Source organism: Coptis chinensis, chromosome 4, assembly GCF_015680905.1.
Source record: "Coptis chinensis isolate HL-2020 chromosome 4, ASM1568090v1, whole genome shotgun sequence".
Lineage (NCBI taxonomy): Eukaryota > Viridiplantae > Streptophyta > Magnoliopsida > Ranunculales > Ranunculaceae > Coptis > Coptis chinensis.
Window position 1 is genome coordinate 1551125 of NC_141459.1, and position 21839 is coordinate 1572963.

General features: G+C 36.4%; 1 protein-coding gene, 1 long non-coding RNA gene and 2 pseudogenes across 7 annotated transcripts; 1 reads left to right on the plus strand and 3 right to left on the minus strand.

Annotated features, from left to right (window-relative positions):
• Nucleotides 1–275: 275 nt before the first annotated feature.
• LOC147501071 (uncharacterized) lies at nt 276–5133 on the plus strand. Of its 4 annotated transcripts, XR_015221221.1 has the most exons (5): nt 278–552; nt 783–903; nt 1671–1763; nt 1835–1995; nt 2544–5133. It is a non-coding gene; the product is annotated as an uncharacterized LOC147501071 (long non-coding RNA). The 4 variants fall into 4 exon arrangements; XR_015221220.1 differs by lacking the exon at nt 2544–5133 and having other exon boundaries at nt 276–722; nt 807–903; nt 1835–2155; XR_015221219.1 differs by lacking the exon at nt 2544–5133 and having other exon boundaries at nt 276–669; nt 1835–2155.
• Nucleotides 4421–9058, minus strand: LOC147501072 (protein FAR1-RELATED SEQUENCE 7-like; annotated as a pseudogene). Its single transcript, XR_015221217.1, has 4 exons — nt 8434–9058; nt 5965–8343; nt 5600–5873; nt 4421–5120 (listed from the first exon to the last, which is right to left on the minus strand). The product of XR_015221217.1 is annotated as a protein FAR1-RELATED SEQUENCE 7-like (transcript).
• A 2428-nt stretch (nt 9059–11486) lies between these two features.
• LOC147501073 (uncharacterized) lies at nt 11487–12939 on the minus strand. The gene is made up of 3 exons (XM_086606111.1): nt 12760–12939; nt 12349–12460; nt 11487–12248 (listed from the first exon to the last, which is right to left on the minus strand). The coding sequence occupies exons 2-3, from the start codon at nt 12363–12365 to the stop codon at nt 11618–11620; spliced, it is 648 nt and encodes a 215-aa protein (XP_086462237.1). The 5' UTR covers nt 12366–12460; nt 12760–12939; the 3' UTR covers nt 11487–11617.
• A 5-nt stretch (nt 12940–12944) lies between these two features.
• Nucleotides 12945–21467, minus strand: LOC147501074 (phosphatidylinositol 4-phosphate 5-kinase 1-like; annotated as a pseudogene). Its single transcript, XR_015219749.1, has 14 exons — nt 21083–21467; nt 20809–20888; nt 20428–20574; nt 19866–20048; nt 19491–19659; nt 18521–18760; nt 18243–18383; nt 18039–18163; nt 16637–16769; nt 15426–16507; nt 14612–14779; nt 14139–14304; nt 13068–13133; nt 12945–12948 (listed from the first exon to the last, which is right to left on the minus strand). The product of XR_015219749.1 is annotated as a phosphatidylinositol 4-phosphate 5-kinase 1-like (transcript).
• Between the last annotated feature and the right edge of the window lie 372 nt (nt 21468–21839).

The window sequence follows — 21839 nt, forward strand, 5'->3', positions numbered from 1 at the left end:
CGACATTAATTACAGAATCGGTGTCATCTTCTTTACAGAAAATTAGGATTGCTCGAAGTTAGATTCATGCGTTTTTTGCTGGACCCTGTTGGTAATGGTGAACCATTAATATTGACGCTTTTGTAGTTTGTACTTTGTACTTTGGTTGTAAGATATTGTTGGACATGTACTTTCTGTTAATATCAGTAAAGATAAAAAAAGGGTCCGGTTATTGATGGACTCTATTTTGTGTTGGGCAGACCTCGGCCCAATTTGGGGTCTGTAATTTAGGGTAATTGTGTTGGGCAGACCCGTCAGCAAATCCGAACAAAAACAAATCCGAAATAACCAGTTACCACCCTTCGTCTCCGCGAATTCACCAAAAACCTACCAAAACCAAAAAATTGATTCGGTCTCCGGCCAAATTAAAGATTCATCTCCTACTCTCCTTTAGCCACCATTTCTTCAGTTCGCACCAAGCACTGAAGATGTATTACGCAACACTAACTTGTAATATAATTGCTTCCAAACTTAATTAGAAGCATATTGAGTGGATCGCTTGTAAATTTTCAGGTGATCTGGCCCGAGAGGTTTTCCTTTCGCGAACCCTTTTTGTATGAGTTGTACTGCCACTGCCTTGCTGCACGAATATCATGAACTGTACAGATGTAATCTAATAAAAATACCAGGGTAATTGGTATTCGTAGCCATTAGCAATGTACTTGCAGAAAGTTAAAGCTATGGTGTGTTAAATTTGTGGGAATAATTTTTCACCCATTTCCTGCATCGTTATGTTGTTTCAGGGGAAATCACATCGATCCGCTAAGGACTGGATATGCTCAGCATAATGCAGCTATCTATGGAGTCGATGGCAACATTGATTTTATAAAGAGGGACTTTTTTCAATTAGCACCTAAGATGAAGGTAATTCTGTTACTCTAAAACTTTCTTCTGCGTCACTTTTGGCACATCTTTGTTGTAAAGTTAGTATCAATTGCTTAAGCAACTGGAATGAGCTGACATACCTACAATTCATGTAGTAATATGTAGAGTCGAAGTGAATCAGAATTTGATTTGGGAAAAGTTATTTGATAGATCATTGAATTCTTGATACTGGCTGAAAGGTTTAAGCGTTTTTCTTTACTTATTTTATTTTAGTTTTACGCTCGGTGTTTGAAGTAGAAATTCTGCTGTTAGATCACATAATATAAAAAGTGTTGACAAAAAATTTCGTACATTTTAACTCTAGAATTGTCAGTGGATGGGTAATGGGTTGTGCGAACTATGGCACAGCTTACTAATGATCAGTTTGTAATGAGAAGTATTGTCCTCCCATAAGGATGAGCCTTAGGAAGTAATGCCTCCCATACAATGGGCAAATTTGTTAGTTGTTGAGTGAGTAAGTAGGGTTAGAGGTACTGTGGTATGGATCAGAGCCTGGAGAGTGCAATCTGATGCTAATTTTGTGTTAGCGTGAAAAAAGATAATAAAAAATAACTATTAAAATTGGTTTGTAGTAGGGTATTGATTTTTGTGGTTTGCTAATTGCTACTTGGTTGAAAAGTATGAGCGAATTGCTTAACGGATGTCAATTTTCTTCTCTGTGTTTCTTTGCGGATGCTTATATCTTCTAGCTTCTGTGTTCATGTCAAACTTTGTATTTCTTTTAACATTAATATCCTCTTTTGCAGGCCGACAGTCTTTCTGTCACCTCCCTGGGGAGGACCTGATTATGCTAAAGTACAGACCTATAATATATAGACAATGCTCAAGCCTCATGATGGGTTTGTCTTCTTACCTTGACCAACTTTTAAGTTCCGTGTAATTAACTTCTCTAAAATACTGCATACACCAGGTATTTTTTATTCAATACTTCAAGAGGAATCGCATCCAGAATAGTCATGTTCCTTCCAAGAAATGTGGACCTCAACCAACTGGCTAAGCTATGTCTATCAACTGATCCTCCATGGAAACTAGAGGTATCATCCTTCCGTCAATTAAATTTTCTTGTTGCAGGTTCGTTATTGTTAGGTGCTTCAAATAGTATGTGCCGTAATCAGAAGCAAGCATGACACTTGCAAAAATTTGCCATTAGTATTATCAGTTTTATTAATCGCATAACACTGGAAGTTCATTTCCCATTTAGCTACTAAGTATATCTCGATTGTTTTTGCTATATCGTATTAGTTCTGTTTTAGTCGCTGTTTATCACTTTAAATAAAACTAGGTTACATGGACACGTCATATTTTGAAAAAAATCTGTGTCGGATACGTGTCCGTGTCCGTATCCGTGCCGGACACACACGGACACATATTGTATTTAATTTACATCGAATTTCTGATTTACCATCTAATTTAATAAATTTATAATTATTAAAAAATTAATTAATTATTCCTATCCGTGCCCCCGTGTCGATCTTCAACTGCTCGCCGTATCCGACACCCCGTATCCGTGTCGGACACCGACACGCGTACCCGTGTCAATGTAACCTAGAAATAAAACAAAAAAATTATAGAAAAACAAAAAAAAATTAATTGTTATGTGTTGCCACTTCTGGTCTCAGGTTGAGAAAATTTTCTTGAATGGCAAGTTAAAGGCAGTTACTGCCTATTTCAATGATACCTCAGCGTAGGACGTTATGGTTATTTTGTCTAAGGAAATCATTGGATTGAGGTCAAGTGATTCACAGCTCCAATTTGATTTGTGGACACTGAAGTGACAAATTCGATATACAAAAGCACACTCGCAATTGGGGGTGGTCATTGACGAAGCAAGGAATGGTTGTCTTGTATATCGACCATGTAATCCATCTAATTGCCAAGGCTGTTTATTGTCGAAGTATAGTTTGTATATATAAGCAAATCATTAGTTGCTTCTACGAAAGAGTGTGTTTTGTCTTTTTAGAAGCACCTTCCATTGTGATCAGCTCATATGTACAACTATCTGTGGCTTCAATGGTATCATTAATCAGTTTTGTTGATTCTGTCTTGTTAGATTGGCGCCAATTGCAATAATGTAGATATTAAAATTTTCAATTTACGAGCGTGTAAATTTTTTGTATATTGATGGATGAAGGTGGACTCTATAATCATTAGGCATTGCTCGCATATTTTCTTTAATATATAACTTGAAGTGAAGGCCAGGAATTATAATTTTTGGGTGGACAAAGTAACACATTGCCTAGCACTCTAGCCATTGTCATTGGTAAAAATTTCCAAGTTTTGGCTTTTGGATAAAAAGCTCGATCTAAATTTTCATTTCTAATTTTCTGCTCCTTGCTTCACATTTGCCGAGTTCCATTTGGTTATCGGTTATCCCCAGTCTAGGTACTTGAACAACATACAAGGGATTTGAATCCACATGTGGATATGTTTGACTTCTTTGGATGATTAATCTAACAAAAGTGCCTCGTGATTGAAATGAAGTGCGAAGCCTAAAGTAGTTTTCAACAGCAACTAGAGAAACGAATTGCTGATGGAAATTGTTAATTCTGGTTTTCAAAGAGAAACACCACCACGGGTGTTTAATTATGTCCAAGGGTTTGCTCCTAAAGAAGATGAGGTGATTACACCGAGGCAGTGTGTGTCTCCAATGATGTAGTGGAGGTTCCCGTGTTAAGTTACCTTTGATATAGGTGGGAGTGCCCAACACAAAAATGTTTTTTAAGTTAATGACAAATTTGTAATAAAATTTTATTTTTTGGAGTCTGCCCAATACAAAATGGAAAGTGCCCATAGCGAATACCTAAAAATAAGAGAGGTTTCACTGATTCAACAACTTGGTAATTGATATCAATTTAGATCGGTAAATGCCATGACAAGTATTCCAAGTCGACAAATAACTGAATGAGTTGGTACTGTCCGCAGACCTAAGAAAGACAGAAAACCTTCTTCTGATCTACAGCATGACGCACTGATCTACAATAGAGATGATCGTAAACAAATTCTAAGTTCACCTATCTTTTCATCTTGTAACATGATCCACATGATCCATATGTAGAACTTTAGTCGCGAAGGTTTCTACTTTCTAGCCATATGATAAGTTGCTGTAGGCACACCTTAATTATTGAGAAGAATTTCTTTCTAAAGTAAAATCACTTTTGTACGACATAATGACTCATAAATATAAGTAATTTGCTGTTTTTTATATTAAATACAATGTATTTTTTTTCTTGTCTAAAAGTATATAGTACTTTCAATTTTTTACAATTGTATTTAATGTAAAAAACAGCAAAATACGTTATATTTTTGTGTTATTATGTCTATTTTATTTTTTGACAAAATCTTTCTTGGACTGGTGGAACATTTCCTAATTTCATCTCTTCTGCGGAGTTGAGCCTAAGAGCTATGTTTTTATTGTTCTTTCTTTTACTGGCATCAATTGGGTGATTGTTCTACACTAAACCTTTAATTCAGACAATACTCATATGGCTCATCATGCTGCCCAATGCATAATTGCATACTAAGAAAGCATTAAAGGTACAAAGAAAATACGGGCACAATTTTATAAGATGAGCGCCTATGCAAAATGGCTATGCAGGCCTTCGCCAGTTGCACCTCCAATAATGCTGCATATGATGCCCCATTTTAGGCCCGTGTGAGAGTGCTCTGACACTTTTCACTTGACGGGCAGAAGAGTTGACACTTGACGCAGGCGATTACATGCGACACCAAAGCTCCATAATGCGATCAGAAGTGCTCCTCTCCTTCACTCCTGTAAATTAGTCTTTATTGCCCTTTTCCTTTTACATGACACGGCAAAGTGACACAAGATCTTCTGAGCCGTGTGCAAGTCCTTATGTGCAGCCTCAAACAGTATTCCTCCATAATGACTAATTTTGGATTCAACCACATATGTGTCAGAAGAAAGGAGCTGAACACTTTCGTGGATTCAACCAACAAGTTTACAGGATACATTTATAGTATAAGCGCTACTTTATCTAATAAAACTATTGTCCCAAATCTGCAAATTGGAACAAAATGTACTTACTTTTCAATAGTTTATCGGGCCAGGTATATTTCTCCCATAACTCCGTCACTTCATCAATTCGACAAGTAAGATTTCGACTTAAATCTACCCTTTTTTGTGAGACAAGCTACCTGAGGCAAGTAGCTACTTCATGACCACTCGTACTGCACCACTGCTTCACAAACACAAATAATTAAAACAAAAAAGCACAGAAAGATATATATAATTTGAGCTAAAGAACTCAAAACATGCACCAAAAAATCTTGAAAGAAACCAAAATACCTAAATAATTTCAGTCACAATAGAAGGCTCATGTAGTCTACAGACATATTTTCTACATAACCCAGTAACCCTTGGTCTACTTATCCCCAATTTACCTAAATTACAAGAACATGGTGCATTACCGCATTGTAAGGTGTCCGGTTTCACTTTAATCTCTCATCGTGCATTTTCTCCTGTTCTTTTACTCAAGCCTCATCTGAAACAAGCTGCCCCCCATTGATCCACGGTATAACTATGAGCTACTTATGAAAGTACCAAGCAGAACTTCCAAAAAGACGTGTAGGGAGAACCATAATAAGGTTCACACTTCCATTGCCGAGAAGACTCAATGTGATAAAGAAAGATTTGGAGACATATGTACTCAAGTACCTTCACAGTCAATGATTAGTCCCTACAACATCACAAAAATCTGGGGCTGGCCAAAGTGCTCCTGCAGCATCATGGACGTTTGAGACTGATCAAGGGATCCATGCAGTATATCAGAGGTCTCGGAATGATCATCACTACCCTGCAACAATGTGGAACGCAAGGACAATGTGGAACTTTGAGACTGACAAATAGCCCCTTGCAAAATTGAAGAGGCCTGAGAATTAACAACAGGGCCCTGCAACACTTTGGAAGCCTGTGACTGATCAACAGAGCCCTGGAAAAAAAATATTAATTGTGCGAGGAAACACTTTTACGGAGCAATAGCAAATATATCAACAACTAGAGTTACTTAACAGAAATGATACCTTAGGACATGTACGTGTGTAGTGCCCAGTTTCCTTGCATGTGCCACATGTTCTTTTCTTCTTCTGCGCCTGTAAGATCCCTAATTTTATTCTAGAGGATACCGGACGACTTTTCAGTTTGACTCTTGGGGGATCAGGTACAGTAATATTAAGGTCCATCATCCATGTGTGTTCATCTATATTTTCTGCTTGAATACTGCTACACCCCAAGTTGTCAGGTTGCACCGAAACTGTAGAAACACTGATGAGGGAAAGTTTTATAATGCCCTCTTGTAGAATACTAGTAGCAAAATTAATTCTTTCATGGGAGGTTTCTCCAAATTCAACAAGTTTATGGGTTTTGCCTTTCAAGGTCCATATGCTTATGGTATTTTGATCATCACAACCAGCTCCAGCTTCATTACTAGTTGACTCCACGAATCGCTTATTCATTATCCACCTCTCTAAGATGTATTGAGTGGGAATCTCAAACACATCTACGACTTGAAATACTTTAAGCACATGCCTACAGAGCATTCCTTCGGATTGAAACATTTGGCAGCTGCAGCTTGCATTGTTTTCAGTTGGATCAAATGTGACGCTGTGCACTTTATCATCTTTATCCCTGTACTTCCCCACCAAGTACTTCTTTAAAGGCCCCTCCTCTCCAATCTTCCGTGCAGTACAACCAGAACTTTCGATGAACTCATTCTGAAATTTTGCAAACATATTCCTTGTATAAATTCTCACAGCTTGTCCTTCAATAGGATTTTTTGATGTTAAAGCCGTACTTGTGAAAACTGTCAAAAAGTCCTCATCAGCTTCCTCCTCACGATGCTGCCTAACAGCCTGCTCATATTGCGGAACAAAATCATTAAATGTCGTTTCCCCATGCAAAAAACCATCAAAATAGGAGTGCGTTCCCTCACTCTTCTGTGTTGTAGTCATACCACCAAAGAATGTATCCCGCAAGTACAGTGGTACCCAATGGTGGCGCTGATTAAACAACTTATTCAACCACTTGTTGTCTTTCAAGTTGTATTTCATAAGTAGTGCCTCCCAACTTAACTCAAACTCTTTTGGCGTCCAAGTGTTATAAATGCACATTTTATATTCTGCATGGAAATTGTTGTGCATATCAAAGACATGGGACAAGTTTTCTAACTCATCTTTCTCTATGTTCCTCATGCAAAACCGGTGCCTCGATTCTGGAAAGACCTTCTCTATAGCGACCTTCATTGATTTGTCTTGATTTGTTATTATGGAAGAAGGACTTCGATCTGACATAGCTCTAAGCCAGGTTTGGAAGAACCAAACAAATGATTCAACGGTCTCATCTGCCAAGAATCCACATCCAAACAGAACAGCCTGCCGATGGCGATTCAGTCCAATGAAAGATGCAAATGGGAACAAATATTTATTTGTTCGACAAACCGTATCAAATACCAGCACATCACCAAACTGCTTGTACGCCTCTCTTGCCTTACTATCAGCCCAAAGTATACTCCTCATACTTCGATTTTCACCGAATTCTACTGCATAAAAGAATCCAGTATCTGTTGCTTGTGTTCTCTGGAAATAATCCAGTAGACGGTAGCACTCAACTCTAATGTTATTCTTCCTCAAATTTTTTCATATTATGTTCACAATGTTTTTCATTTCGAGAATGCTATTTTCCCCATTGTTCCCAAGGGTATCCTTAGCTCCATCTGCTACTCCTGTAAGTATATCCACTATCTTTGATGGTCCAACTCCACATTTATAGAGTGCTTCAATCATTGATTTAGTAGCCATTGTCATTTTGCGATGTGAACGAAGTTTCTCAGCTTTGGATGGATCAACAAGATCGTGGATTATGTTCCTTCTGAAAGCTCAACAACCCATTTTCCTGATCTTCTTTTAATGAACACTGCTGCTCGACAATCTAACCTTGTTTCTTGGCGAGGTCGGACCACCTTACCCTCATACCTTTTATCTTTTGTAGAACGCAACCCTTGATTTGCACACACGTAAAGTCGAGATATCATACTGTGATCAATCCTCGAAGCTCTATCACGACTTTTTATGTATACTGAATCCCTTCTCCTTTGCATACGCATTATAGAACTCATATGCTTCATCCTGTGAACCAAATTTCAGACCGAGATACGGTTCAGAGCCGAGTTTGATCAAAGATGTGTCATTGTCTCCCCCTTCAATATTCTCAGCTGCATTGATATCTTCATTTGGAGATCCTTTCACATATTTGTCTTCCCTTCTCGTATCAGTCGTAATAACATCCTCGTCCAGAGATTCTTGCACACAAGTAGTAGGTTGAGGCTCTTGTATGCTATCAGATGCCACCATGTTGCAATCTAATATCTTTTGACCACGGCTTATAGTATCTTCCATATCGACACACTATTACAAAGAACAAATGAATACAATATCTAATCAATGTATAACAAAGAACAATAAAAACACAAGTAGTACTAGGAAAGAATTTAAAACCTGTGTCTTATACAGAGCTTGAAGGTCATGATTGTGGTCTTTAAGAAAGCGATGCACAATCCATTTTCCACATCTTCTTTTAATAATCATAGCTGCTCGACAATCTACCCTTGTCACTTGACGATGTCGTATGACCTTCCCTTGATACCGTTTATCTTTCAAAGAACGAAAGCCTTGCCTTACACAAACAAACTTCCTAGAAATCAAAGTATGATCAACCCTCGAACGTTCAACATGACTCTTGCGTATACTAAACCCATTCTCCTTGGCATACACTCTATAATAATCATACGCTTCACCTTCTGAACGAAACTCTAAGCCAATATATGGTTCAGAGCCATGGTTTTTTATGAGTGAAAAAGGTTGAGGCTCGTTAATGTTTTGAAACATATCATCTTCTATGGAAAGTGGTTCAAGTGGTGCAACAATTCGAGCGGGTGTAATTAAATGAAAGACATCATTGGGTGGTGTTGGAAATGGAGACCAAGGAGGAGATTGTGGTGATGAGGATGATGGAGTACAGAAAGTAGATTGGTTTGGTGATGAGAATGAATTCATTGTGAAATTTTGATTAGCACTGTAAATTGACTTCATAATAATTCGAGGTTAAAAGACAAGTAGAAATGGTTCGGGGTTTTTATATCACAGGCTTTTAGCTTATGGATAATGGGCAATTGTACTGGGCTGGTGGGACGAGTTGTTTCGCGCCGAATACGAGCGCCATGAGTTGTAGTGCAGTAGGCGCGTCGAGGTCTCGCGGGCCGTAGGCACGGGCATACCCTAGTAACTAATAAAAAAGGTAAAGTGTGGCGTGTACAACCAAACACAGTGGCGGAGCCAGGGGGGGCCCAGGGTACGCCCTGGCTCACCCTGAATTTTGGATTTTAGCATAAATATTTTTGGGTTGCTTTCTTTTATATTCATGAATTGCCTATCTTGCCTATAGATAAAGGCTTTAGTCTGCTGGGTCTAAAGGTATTTTTGGGTTGCTTTCTTTTATATTCATGAATTGCCTATTTTGCCCATAGATAAAGGCTTTAGTTTGTTGAGTCAAAAACATGGTCCTCCAAAGAATGAAAAACAAATGCATAACACATGGGTCTCTCCAATGAATGAAAAATAGAAGTGATATGATAAGTCTGGTCATTTTGCATGCTCCTTGTGTGGCAATACACCCTCACTTCCTTGGTTATTAGAGGGCCCAGATGTTGGAGCACAGGTACAACATGCGTATACTAGATTTTGTATAAACTAAATTACTACAAAACATCTTGGTAGTTAGAATTTAGAACAAGTGAACTTTTCTTTGTTGCTGCATTACGCAAGCTTATTTTGCCGTTAGAATTTAGAATAGCTGACATGACAAATTTACAAGTGAACTTTTCTTTGTTGCCGCATTACACAAGCGTATTTTGCATTACGCCCAAGTGATATTATTTATTCACAAATGAAGAGGGGAAAAAAAACATATTATGGGCTATATAAGACTACTAGTTAAACACCTTATTTAAAGCAAAAAATATATTAACAATTTTATTTAGTCTAATTAACCAAACTAGTAGGTTCGATTTGTCATCCAACACTTTCAAAATAAGGAAATGTCTGTTATCTAAAATATATATATACTTTTGATTTTCAAAATATTAATTTTACTAGAGAAATTAACAATTTGTCAAATAATTTGATATGCAATTGTTTAACCAAAATAAAACCAACTAATAATCACATTAATAATCACATGTACACACTATTTGATATGAGTTGGAGTTCACCGCCGGCTCACCCTGGAACAAATTCCTGGCTCCGCCACTGACCAAACACGACACTCCAAATGTTACTGTATATACAAGGTCAGTTATCATAATATTGAATTCAGTGGTTAAGCGTCACGACATAATACACGACATAATACACTTTCTAACATACTAATTCTTTCCAACTACTCAGCTTGCTGCTGGATAGTGGGGTATTGAGAAATTTTTTGTACGCAAGTAAGGAGTATTACGAATAAAAGAATGTGTTACAGAGAGCAAATTGTGTTGATAAGAAGACTTAGTGGGTGTTTGGTTCTCATTTTTTCAAAAAATTATTTTTTTCTTAAAAAACATTTTTATAAAAAAGTATTTATTCTAAAAACAGTTTTCCAATAAACATAAACATGTTTAGTTGTGATTTTTCTTAAAAACTATTTTATCAAAACAGATTTCACACTATGTTTCTCGATATATTTTGACATATCGTGGCATAAATCACTAAAGTCTAAAACATCAGGAGAATTCATTTGCCTTTAGCACCCAAAGTGTTTTCTTCAAAGAAAAATAGTTTTTTAACTTGAAAAACAAATTTTACCTAATTATCATAAAACAAGTTTTTGGGATCAAAAAGTGTTTTTTGGATGAAAAACTATTTTTTTTTTTTAAATAGAAACCAAACACATTTATTTTTTCAAAAAATGTTTTTTCACTAATAAACATTTTTTGACAATAAATAAATAGGATCCAAACACCCCCCTTAGGTTTCTAGCATTATCAGGACTTGGGGATTTAGCAACAAGTATTAGCTAAGTTACAGAAATTATTAGGAATAGGATAGACATCAGCTCTGGCACAGTTACAGGAATGTTGTGAGTACCTGATACCAAGTTGCAGGTTACAGAAAATACCTCCCCGACCTTTAAAGATATTTTTGCTAGGCCTCTCTTCTTTTCCTGGAAATTTATTTTTCCATTTATTTTTGTTTCACATTCCTGCTGCATTTTTCCTATCCTTCTCCTTAATCAAGACGTGCATATATTCCCTCACATAAACTATAGGGTTAGTTAGTGTTAACCCCCCTAGATAAGCCAATTAGGATTCCCCCACTAGATAGGCAATTAAGGTCCGCCCCACACCACCCACCACCAAATATGTTGACTTTTTTTTTTTTTTGTGTGTATTGGGACCCTAATTTCCCCATCTAGTGGGGGGGTTGGGTAATACTAGTTAACCCTAAACTATATTACTACAATCCCTTGCCTCACTCCCACCTTCTTCCGAGTTATATGACAAAGTACAAGAGCTCAAAGCAACTTCTTTTACAGAATCATCAAAGGACCATTCTTTCTCTAATGATACAAACCAATTCAATATTCGACCATAACTTCTGAAAAGACCAATAGATAACTTCTCAGAAAGACTGCGCTTTATCACATAGTACCCAGCAGAGCTATACCAGTTTGGTAGAGATGGAATTTTGCTCCCAGCAGGATAGAATGTTCCTGTCCATCCTCCTTTAGGTCTCTGCTCCATGTTCCAAAGTAATAACCCCCATCAGAAAACCTATAAAACCCTGAACCATGTTTCAGTCCATCCAACCAAAAGCCATCATACATATCACTGTTTGCCCATTTCATAACCCCTCTACCACACATATTCCCAGCTTTCCAGTTCCCAATATACGTGTCTTCAGTACTCCAGTCATACCTACCACTACCTTCCTTTACACCCTCTTTCCAAGAACCTTCATAAATGTCCAAATTACAATACTGTTTTCTTCCCAATCCATGTTGTACGTTTATTCTCCAAGCCCCTCTGTAAATAGAACCATCAGTTCCATTGAAGGTACCACAACCATGAAGGTAACCACCAGAAACTTCACCTTCATATGTTGCCCCTGAAGTCCAACGAAAGTTTCCTGCTCCAGTCACTTTCCCGTGATCCCATTCGCCATCATATACTGTGCCATCTGACCATGTATATTTCCCCTTCCCATGTGGAAGCAATCCCTTGAAGCTACCAGCATATCTGTCCCCATTGGGAAATACCTTTTCACCAATCCTGAAAGAGGAGATAATCAACTTAAATCGGAACCTACATATGAATAACACAAACGTTGTGCAAATAAGAAACAAATACAAGGTGTGGAAGGTAATTCTACCTCTCACTATCCTCCATATTTAGTTTCAATCAATTGGGTCCAAAAGCGTCTTAAGGCCACCTTCAAAAGCATTTACGGTTACACTGAAGAACAGCTACTGCTTTTTCACCACCTAAACAAAATTACCATGCATTCACATGTGAATTCCTTGGAAAAATTTATAATTGTCCTATATATTACACTTTGCAATATCAATCTATATACGGCTTCTTCCAATCATATATCAATAATTCTACTAAAACATTAATGAAACAGCTCTTTTAAGAAACAGTAATGACTAATGAGACACAACCAACAACTGATATTACAAAACTCATTACAATGTCATAATATACTCTTTCATTTTGATCAGCAATCCACTGGAATGATATTCAATATGATGGCATCCATAGTACCGAAACAGGAACTTACTTGAAAAGAGACTCGCGCCATGATTTGTCCATATGGAACTCATATGACAGGTCAAGATCTTTTAAAGTCGTGTTCTCATTGATTTCATCTTTGCTTGTAATTCTTCCTTGAGAAGATCCTTTCAAATCATAACGATGATGTATTCGTAGTTCTGTACAAAACATATTTCCCATAACCACAAACCGTTACCTGCAAAAAGAAAGTTATAAGTCAAGATATATAAATAATATGAAACGTGTACAACAATAAAACTGAATACCAAGTACCTTTCTTCCACCTTTAAGAGTTATCTCATGGAGCCCAAAAACTTTGTTATGAGGGTATTTTCATGGGAACACACGTTTGTAATAGTTAGGAAGCATCTTTAGTAGAATCTACAAAATGAAATTTTTATTGTCAATAGGGCATTTGGAAAGGAAGAATTGAGTACGCCAAGAATTGAGAGAAAACAAAGAAATACAATTAAATATAAGGTCAGTCTGGTCAGTACTCACAAGATAATGATGCACGCAACGCAACAAAAGCATATGTGACAGCTTGTTCTTTTCAGAAGATTGTGGAAGACACTACTGTAAGAAAGTACAGTAATACTTCCAGTTTAAATAGAACTACTATAGCAATTGACAGTAAGAGAGATTCACATAGAAAGACATGCTCATTAACACACAATTAAGGCTACATTTGTTTTGAAACAAAGGAAGCTGCCATTTCAGGTATCCGATCAGCTACTAAACAGGAAAATAAAATAGAAGTATCCGGAAGTTGTTACAATTTACTTGGATTTTAAGTTGGAAATGCCTAGATAATGGTCCCATGTGGTTCAACATTAATTTCCAAGAGATTCTGGTCTAGCTAAGGTGCCCAAGTAATAATGAGTAACATCAGTAGGATCTTCTTAGACCTGACAAGGATATTTTATTGTTATAAAGTGGAAGCCAAGTTTTTCCTATTGCCTCAACATACTTCATGCATTTCCTTTTCAGTCCTTGGTGGTGGGTGGGTTGCAGTGATTCTTCTTATGCCAGTGTAGAGCATGCTTCATAACAGAGTTTGACATGACTCATTTAAATATATGTTTTAGACTTAACTTCTAAGGACCAACTGATACTTATAGCAAGTTGAGACCTAAGCACATCATCAACATGTATTGTGTCCTTATCTATATTCTAACCAGCGTTTTGTAGCTGTTCCTCAACTCATAGATACTTGGAGAGCATGTGTTCCATTGTGCATAAAATCATAATTGCACAAAGAAAAGGAAAATCAACCTATAAATTTGTCAATCCCACTCTAATAAACAAATCAACTTAAAACAGATCTTAAATACACAAACCACTAGGCAAAACTTATTTGAAGTTGGTAGTTATTTGTATCCAAACCTTCTGCTCGGATTTCTTTAAGGTTTTAATAACAAATCTTTCATCTTGTGAGACATAGAATAAACTTCCACTTTTTCCAGCAGACGAAACCTCTCTTAGGCCATCACCATCACAAATAGACATCATCTAATCTGCAGCATCTATCTTGAACATCTCCCTCAAGTTCCTGGAAGGAAGAAAGAAAATAAGTAATTCTTCATGTTACATAAGATTAAGCTATAGATTATATACCAACAACAACATACAGGTAGGTAAAAACTTAAAAGGTAAACATCAGCAAAAGAGACCAGAAGTAAAAGTACCTACTTTATTTTAAAAACTAGAATGTAAAGAAAAGGGAGTAAGGGGAAGCAGTTATTGTAACACCCAGGTTTTGCTCCTAGCTATGACCAAACTTTCAATTAGTGACAAATAGTAGAATAATTGACTTATAGTCAGAAGTACAGCATTTACATCATAAGAGTTTAATATACCTAAAAACCATTGGGCAATAATGCTTCCAGTAGAAACCAATAGAACGGTGTGGCGGTGTAAATTGGGAACCATCTTTTGGGAAGTACACCCATATTCTAGCTCGAGGTCCAAAGTCGGAAGAAAGTACTTCACGCATAGGCACTGGTGTGACCTTTCCAACAGTGTACCTGCAGCATTAGGATGATTTAACCATATATGTCTAGACGAACCACAAAGAGATACAAACAAGCACAAGTATGCTCGGACTGTATAAAACCAGCGATCACCAACAACACTATTCGACGTAGATAACTAGAAATCAGATTTAATTTAATTTAATTTTTTTGTGTTCCTATTGTCACTAAAAGAGATTAATAAAAAGAAAATAGGTTGAGGTATGATATGCAGAATCCATGTCATTTGAACTTGAATATTTTGATAGTACTTTTCTTTGAAAAGAAAAAGATTTGACTGAAGTATATAGGGGGAGTGTACTTCATAAATCATTATTTCATTATATATATATACCATATACACTGCAAATATTACCGTATATACAAGGTCAGTTATCATAATATTGAATTCAGTGGTTAAAGCGTCCAATTACAGAAGACACTTTCTAACATAACTCTTTCCAACTACTCAGCTTGCTGCTGGGTAGTGAACTGAAGAAGGGTATTGAGCAAATTGTGTTGATAAGAAGACTTTGGTTTCTACCATTATCAGGACTCGGGATCTTAGCAACGGTAGCAACAAGTATTAGCTAAGTTACATAAATTATTAGGAATAGGATAGACATCAGCTCTGGCACAGTTACAGGAATGTTGTGAGTACCTGATCCCAAGTTGCAGATTGAACATCAGAAAATAGCTCCCACGACCTTTAAAGATATTTTTTGCTAGGCCTCCCTTCTTTTCCCTGGAAATTTATTTTTCCATTTATTTTTTTGTTTGACATTCCTGCTGCATTTTTCCTATCCTTCTCCTTAATCAAGACTCCTTGCATATATTCCCTCACATAAACTATATTACTACCATCCCGTGCCTCACTCCCACCTTCTTCCGAGTTAAATGACAACGTACGAGAGCTTTCTCTCGAAGGAACTTCTTTTGCAGAATCATCAAAGGACCAATCTTTCTCTAATGATACAGACCGATTTGATATTCGACCAGAACTTCTGAAAAGACCAATCGATAACTTCTCAGGAAGACTGTGGTTTATACTCGCTCTTCTAACTTTAGTTTGATCTGATTTCACCGATAAAGAATGGGAAAGTGTATTTGAATTATCATCATAGTACCCAGCAGAGCTATAACAGTTTGGTAGAGATGGAAGTTTGCTCCCAGCAGGATAGAATGTTCCCTGTCCACCCTTTCGGCCTCTACTCCATGTTCCAAAGTAATAACCCCCATCAGAAAACCTATAAAACCCTGAACCATGTTTCAGTCCATCCAACCAAAAGCCATCATACATATCACTGCTTGCCCATTTCATAACCCCTCTACCACACATATTCCCAGCTTTCCAGTTCCCAATATACGTATCTTCACTACTCCAGTCATACCTACCACTACCTTCCTTTACACCCTCTTTCCAAGAACCTTCATAAATGTCCAAATTACAATACTGTTTTCTTCCCAATCCATGTTGTACGTTTATTCTCCAAGCCCCTCTGTAAATAGAACCATCAGTTCCATTGAAGGTACCACAACCATGAAGGTAACCACCAGAAACTTCACCTTCATATGTTGCCCCTGAAGTCCAACGAAAGTTTCCTGCTCCAGTCACTTTCCCGTGATCATTCACCATCATATACTGTGCCATCTGACCATGTATATTTCCCCTTCCCATGTGGAAGCAATCCCTTGAAGCTACCAGCATATCTGTCCCCATTGGGAAATACCTTTTCACCAATCCTGAATAACACAAAGTGCAAATAAGAAATAAATACAAGGTGTGTAAGGTAATTCTGTCTCTCGTTTTTCTCAAAAAACTAGTATTTAATTTTTCACTAAGTATATGCTAAATATGATAAGTAGAATTACCTCTCACTATCCTCCATATTTAGTTTCAATCAATTGAGTCCAAAAGCGTCTAAGACTAATGTTTGATACCTCATCCACCTTCTTCAAAAGCATTTACGGTTACAATGAAGAACAGCTACTGCTTTTTCACCACCTAAATAAAATTACCATGCATTGACATGTGAATTCCTGGGAAAATAAATGAAAGGCCCTACCCTCATATGATGACAGACAACATGAATATTACAATCTCAATAAAATATATAGAAGTTGAAGATTATGCTTGTTGTGCATCTAAAAGCACAATCAAAAGTTTAATTGGGTAGAGTCCTATATATATTAATTACACTTTGCAATATCAATCTATATACACTAGCTAATGCGCTTAAGAGATTACGGCTTCTTCCAATAAAAAATAAATGTTGAATCTGATGTCATTATATACTATAGAATTTTTCCTCAACTGTTAACAATAATTCTAGTAAAACATTAATGAAACAGCTCTTTTAAGAAACAGCAATAAAACTAGTGAGAGAAAGAAGCCCAAGTTTGAGGGAAGCACTAAAAATAATTGTGAGACACATACACGCTCGGTGACTCATTAGACCAGCTTATTATTATTATATCTTCCTCTTGGTCTTCTTTCTTACTGGTTGTGTAAAACATTCTCCTGCTGATCTAGTGTACTTAACCACTACTTTATTATATCCAACTGGTATACGTGGCAAGCATGCAAGCATGTGAATGCATATCTCATGACGAGTCTAGGAAGAGAACATAAACATCAGAGCGTATACAAGAAATGCCTTTTGCGTAAAGTCCTAATTGTCCTTTCACACAAGGAATAGGAATATATCTGGCTGCTTCACCTTTACAATCTAGTTTATTATTATTATTATTATTTAGGAAAAGCTTAATTTCCAAAAACACATCATTTTCTACAATTACTCACAATTAACACATCATTTTCTACAATGCAACCTAAGCTAATAATGGTATCCAAAAAAAAGTAAGCAAGTCCTAAAGTACACTATATATTTTTTGGTTTCCTCTACTAATATTCTCCATTAGAAATCATATCAAAGGATAAACGTTTACATCACAATTTTTACCACAGAGATGATTATTTCTCTAAATAAACACAATATTCCACAAAGAGATTCATGTTTATTACTTATACCAACAGAAGTACTAACTATCCTGCTGTCCTGCCATCTTAAAATTTTCAAATCTTAATTCTTTAAGGAGAATGTTATTTTTTTAAGAAGATAATCTCTCTAATAAAATGTTATATCCGCCAATCAGGCATTAAGTTTTTTTATATAGGCTAATAAAGGGGCTTAAACTTTCAAAAGTTTCAACTGGTCATAAGGAAAAATCATCACTTAAAAAACAAGCTATTCAACATATGCAACCTCCTTACCTGAGGCATCTCAATATCTTTAGATGAAAGTGGACTCTTCTCAATGGACCCAATCATTCGTTTTTCAAGCACCCGAATCTGAAGTTCTTTTCACTTATTTCGTCCTTTAGCTTTTGCCTTTGTTCCTATTATAACCAAGAGATACATAATATTATATGTCATCTACAGAAATAGCTTAGGGATGGAGAAAACAAGTACACACACCTGAAGATGTGAATTTTCAGGGTTGCTGGCTGCTTGCTCTGACAATCTTTTTAACAAACTAGTACACAGGGCGACCTCACCAGCTAACATTTTGACCTGCTCACGGAGTAGATCCATCTGATCCATAATAGTGGTCCCAGTCTGCAAGTTAAGACACTCATCAGTAAAATTTACAGGTAATTGGGAAAAATTATCAATCAGGAAAACTTGTCAGGCTACATATTCTCAAATTTTAGCAATTAAAGCAAAATAAATAAATAAATAAAGGTTTGCCTAACCACTAGTAATTGGCATCCTCTGACAGTTGCACGAAATAGTTCACCTGCTTGAGTTTTCTCTCGGAATGAGTCAATATCTGGAGGATCATCAGCCCTTCTACTCACAGATTTTCTACGATTATCCTTCATGTCCGTTGACAAAAATTTATGTTCGGTGGTTTGCGAAGAAGATGCAAGTGAACCACTCGCAGAGCTCTCACTATCAGCACTAATAGATAGTCCAGTGGGGAGTTCTGACCTCTGCAAACGAAGTCATTAAAAGTTATTGCAATTCGCAAACCACTTTATTCCAAAAAACAGGCAGACAGAGAGAAGCAGAACTATGTTATTGCAGGAACCGCGCGTTTAACAAGGGGCAAACACATACACCACAAAAGTTACATAGTAAACACCAAAAAATTTATCCAGTAGGAAAGATACCAATCAAATTATTGTTTTGATACTGATGGAAGAAACAACAAATTTCACTTAGATCCTACATTTTAGTGAAATTTACTGTTTTTTCAAACTAATAACTATAAAATAGCTCATCTCGTTCTTTATCTTGTCTAGTGTTTTATATTATGAAATATACATGATAATTGTGCAAAGACACAGGATGGACCCCTTTTTTTCCTATTCATGAAGAATGGATCAGAAGCAATTTATAGCAGTGATTACAAGAGGGATGAGGTCTTTAGCCTAAGTGCCTAACTAGCTAAAGGTAAATGAAAAAGTAAAGTAAGAGATCACACACACTTTTATCATTTTAGTCGTATTATTATTCTGGGATAAATAACCACAAGAAAAAGAGTAAGTGACACGATGTGGTTACATGTATGTCTCAGTATCCAACGGTGGTACTAAGTATCCGAGATGGCAATATACCGAATTTCAATGTCTGCCATCTCGTATCCGAAGCGGAATTCTTTGAAAATATGTTTTGTTGGTGCTACATAGATGGAAAAAGAAAAACAGTGAAGAAACTCACACGCAATTTGAACAGCTAAGCATTCCACGCTTTCATTCCTTTTATCATCTTTAGCCAATTCATCTAAACTGGTAAAATCACATCTTCCTTCTACTGAAAACTCTGAATCAAGGCTACGGGCATCATCATCAATCATGTATTCCCATTTCCTATCGGGCAAATATGCTAGCTGCATCAACAACGATATCTTAGTAACTACTAGGAAAGAACAAGATAATTATGAGTCGAGTTCACTGTTCAGACATACAGACACGTAGAAGTCTGTAAAAATTATAGAACAATGTATATACTATAACTCTGCTTTTGTTATTAGCAAACAGAAACATATGAACCAATTTCTTGTATTAGAACATTTCAATATTGTTATATAAGCACCTCGTCTTCTCCAAAGGAATGCCTTCTTCTATGGCCAGGCTTTCCAGCAATACTTGAGGATATTGTATTTTTCGTGGAAACCAAGATTAGCTTTGTCAACCGTTGAATTCTCCCCATTAAAGCTGCCTTAGCTTGTTCCTCCTCTTCTAATCTTGATTGCAACTTAACTTGACCAGCTTCAAGCTTTAAGAAATCAAAGCGATTACTGTCATGCGATCACAAATAACATTTACATAGATGCACGGCTATGGATGATGGAAAACTCTTTCGAAGGAAGAGAGTACAAGCTATGTGATAATGCTGAACACCCAAGTGAGTTGTGGTACACTTCTAAATAGACATCCACGTCCATTAAAATTTACAATCATACCATAGGGAAAATAAAAAATATTGCATCGGGGCAAAACGCATAACATTTTATCGCTTTGATATTTTAGAAAAAAATTAACACAGAGGCTTCAAAAAACTAAAATATTGTGTTATTTAATAATATGTCAGTTCCAAAATATGTCAAAGCTAAAACGAAAAAATTGAACACTGACCACAACTTGCACACACAAACCTGAAGCTTCAGATTAAAAAGATCTTCTTGCCTAGGTGTAATTAGATATGGCTTCTCCATCATACCTTGCTTCAATTGCTGAAGCTCTTGTTTCAAACTAGAAATTTCTCCCTGATACTTCTTTATGAGAGACTTCTCATCCATAATCTGAATTTGAATATGTCAACAATTAGCATGATGGACCTCGGCACAAAATCACATATATTGAACATGGTCCTTTGTTTCGAATACCAGTAACAAGCTTACTTATACTAATATTATCGCAGAGTCTGCTGTTTACCAACAAATCTAGTAAACAGTTTACCCAAGATATCTACAGACATTGTATTTGAGCAACTTCTAACAAAGGATGATATTGCCTCTACTTTACATTTATCTTACATGAATTCAAACGAATGAGGAAGTCACATGCATCGTATGAGTTTTTCCACTACTAGTAACACCATAAGCAAACACTGTACCTGCAAAAGAATCAAATGAGCGAAGAATAAGAAAGCGGTCCAAATACTGCTCCTTTTGTCTGATTTGCACCTTTGTAATAATGTAATGTAAGTTTTCAACATTACTACCCCAAATACCAGTATACCACAGATGCAGAGACTGTTAAAAGAAAAATGAATTCATACAATACAGTGTCCTGTGGTGTATATCATACCTGGTATCGTTGGGGGGATTACCATTAACTCCTTCCATGGCACCACTTATAACATATTGAGCGGCAACATCTGCTAGCCCAAACACCCTATCTGCATAAACGGGACCATAGAAAAATGACATATGCTACCAAAAAAGCATCTGCAAGATTCTACTATAAGAAGATATACAGCTCCTTATAAGAACGTAAGAGTCCTGATAAAACGAGTTTCTATACCACAGTATTTTTGGAAACTCGTTTTAATATTTCTGGTGGGGGTTCATTTTCGGTGGTAGTTATGACCCAGTATGTTCGTACAAAAGATGAAATTTCTGGGATGATTTTATTTTGTGTTCAAAATGGAAAGTTTGAAAAAGCATAATTGCTATTTAGTTCATAATCAAAAATCATTTCGTGAGGGCCATCCTGAGTTATATCCTAGCTCACTTACAGTCCTAAGTCTATTATTGTTTTATTGTGAAAAAAAACTCACTATTTGTTTTTCATTTATTTTAATTTGTTAGATAAAAAGTTTTACATTGGAAAATTGGAAATTATAAAATCACATTAAACCCATTCGTTTCCTTAGCATTTTCGCCTTCTCCAATAAATAAACATGCACGCCTCCATAACTAATTAAACTTCTTCAACACCCTATGACAAGTTTATCAAAATTGGAAACCAACACTTCAATATTATTTATATTATTCTTTTGTCTTATTTGGTTTTTCTATATTGTTTAATTTAGTGTAGAATCACTAAAATCTCTCTCTCTCTC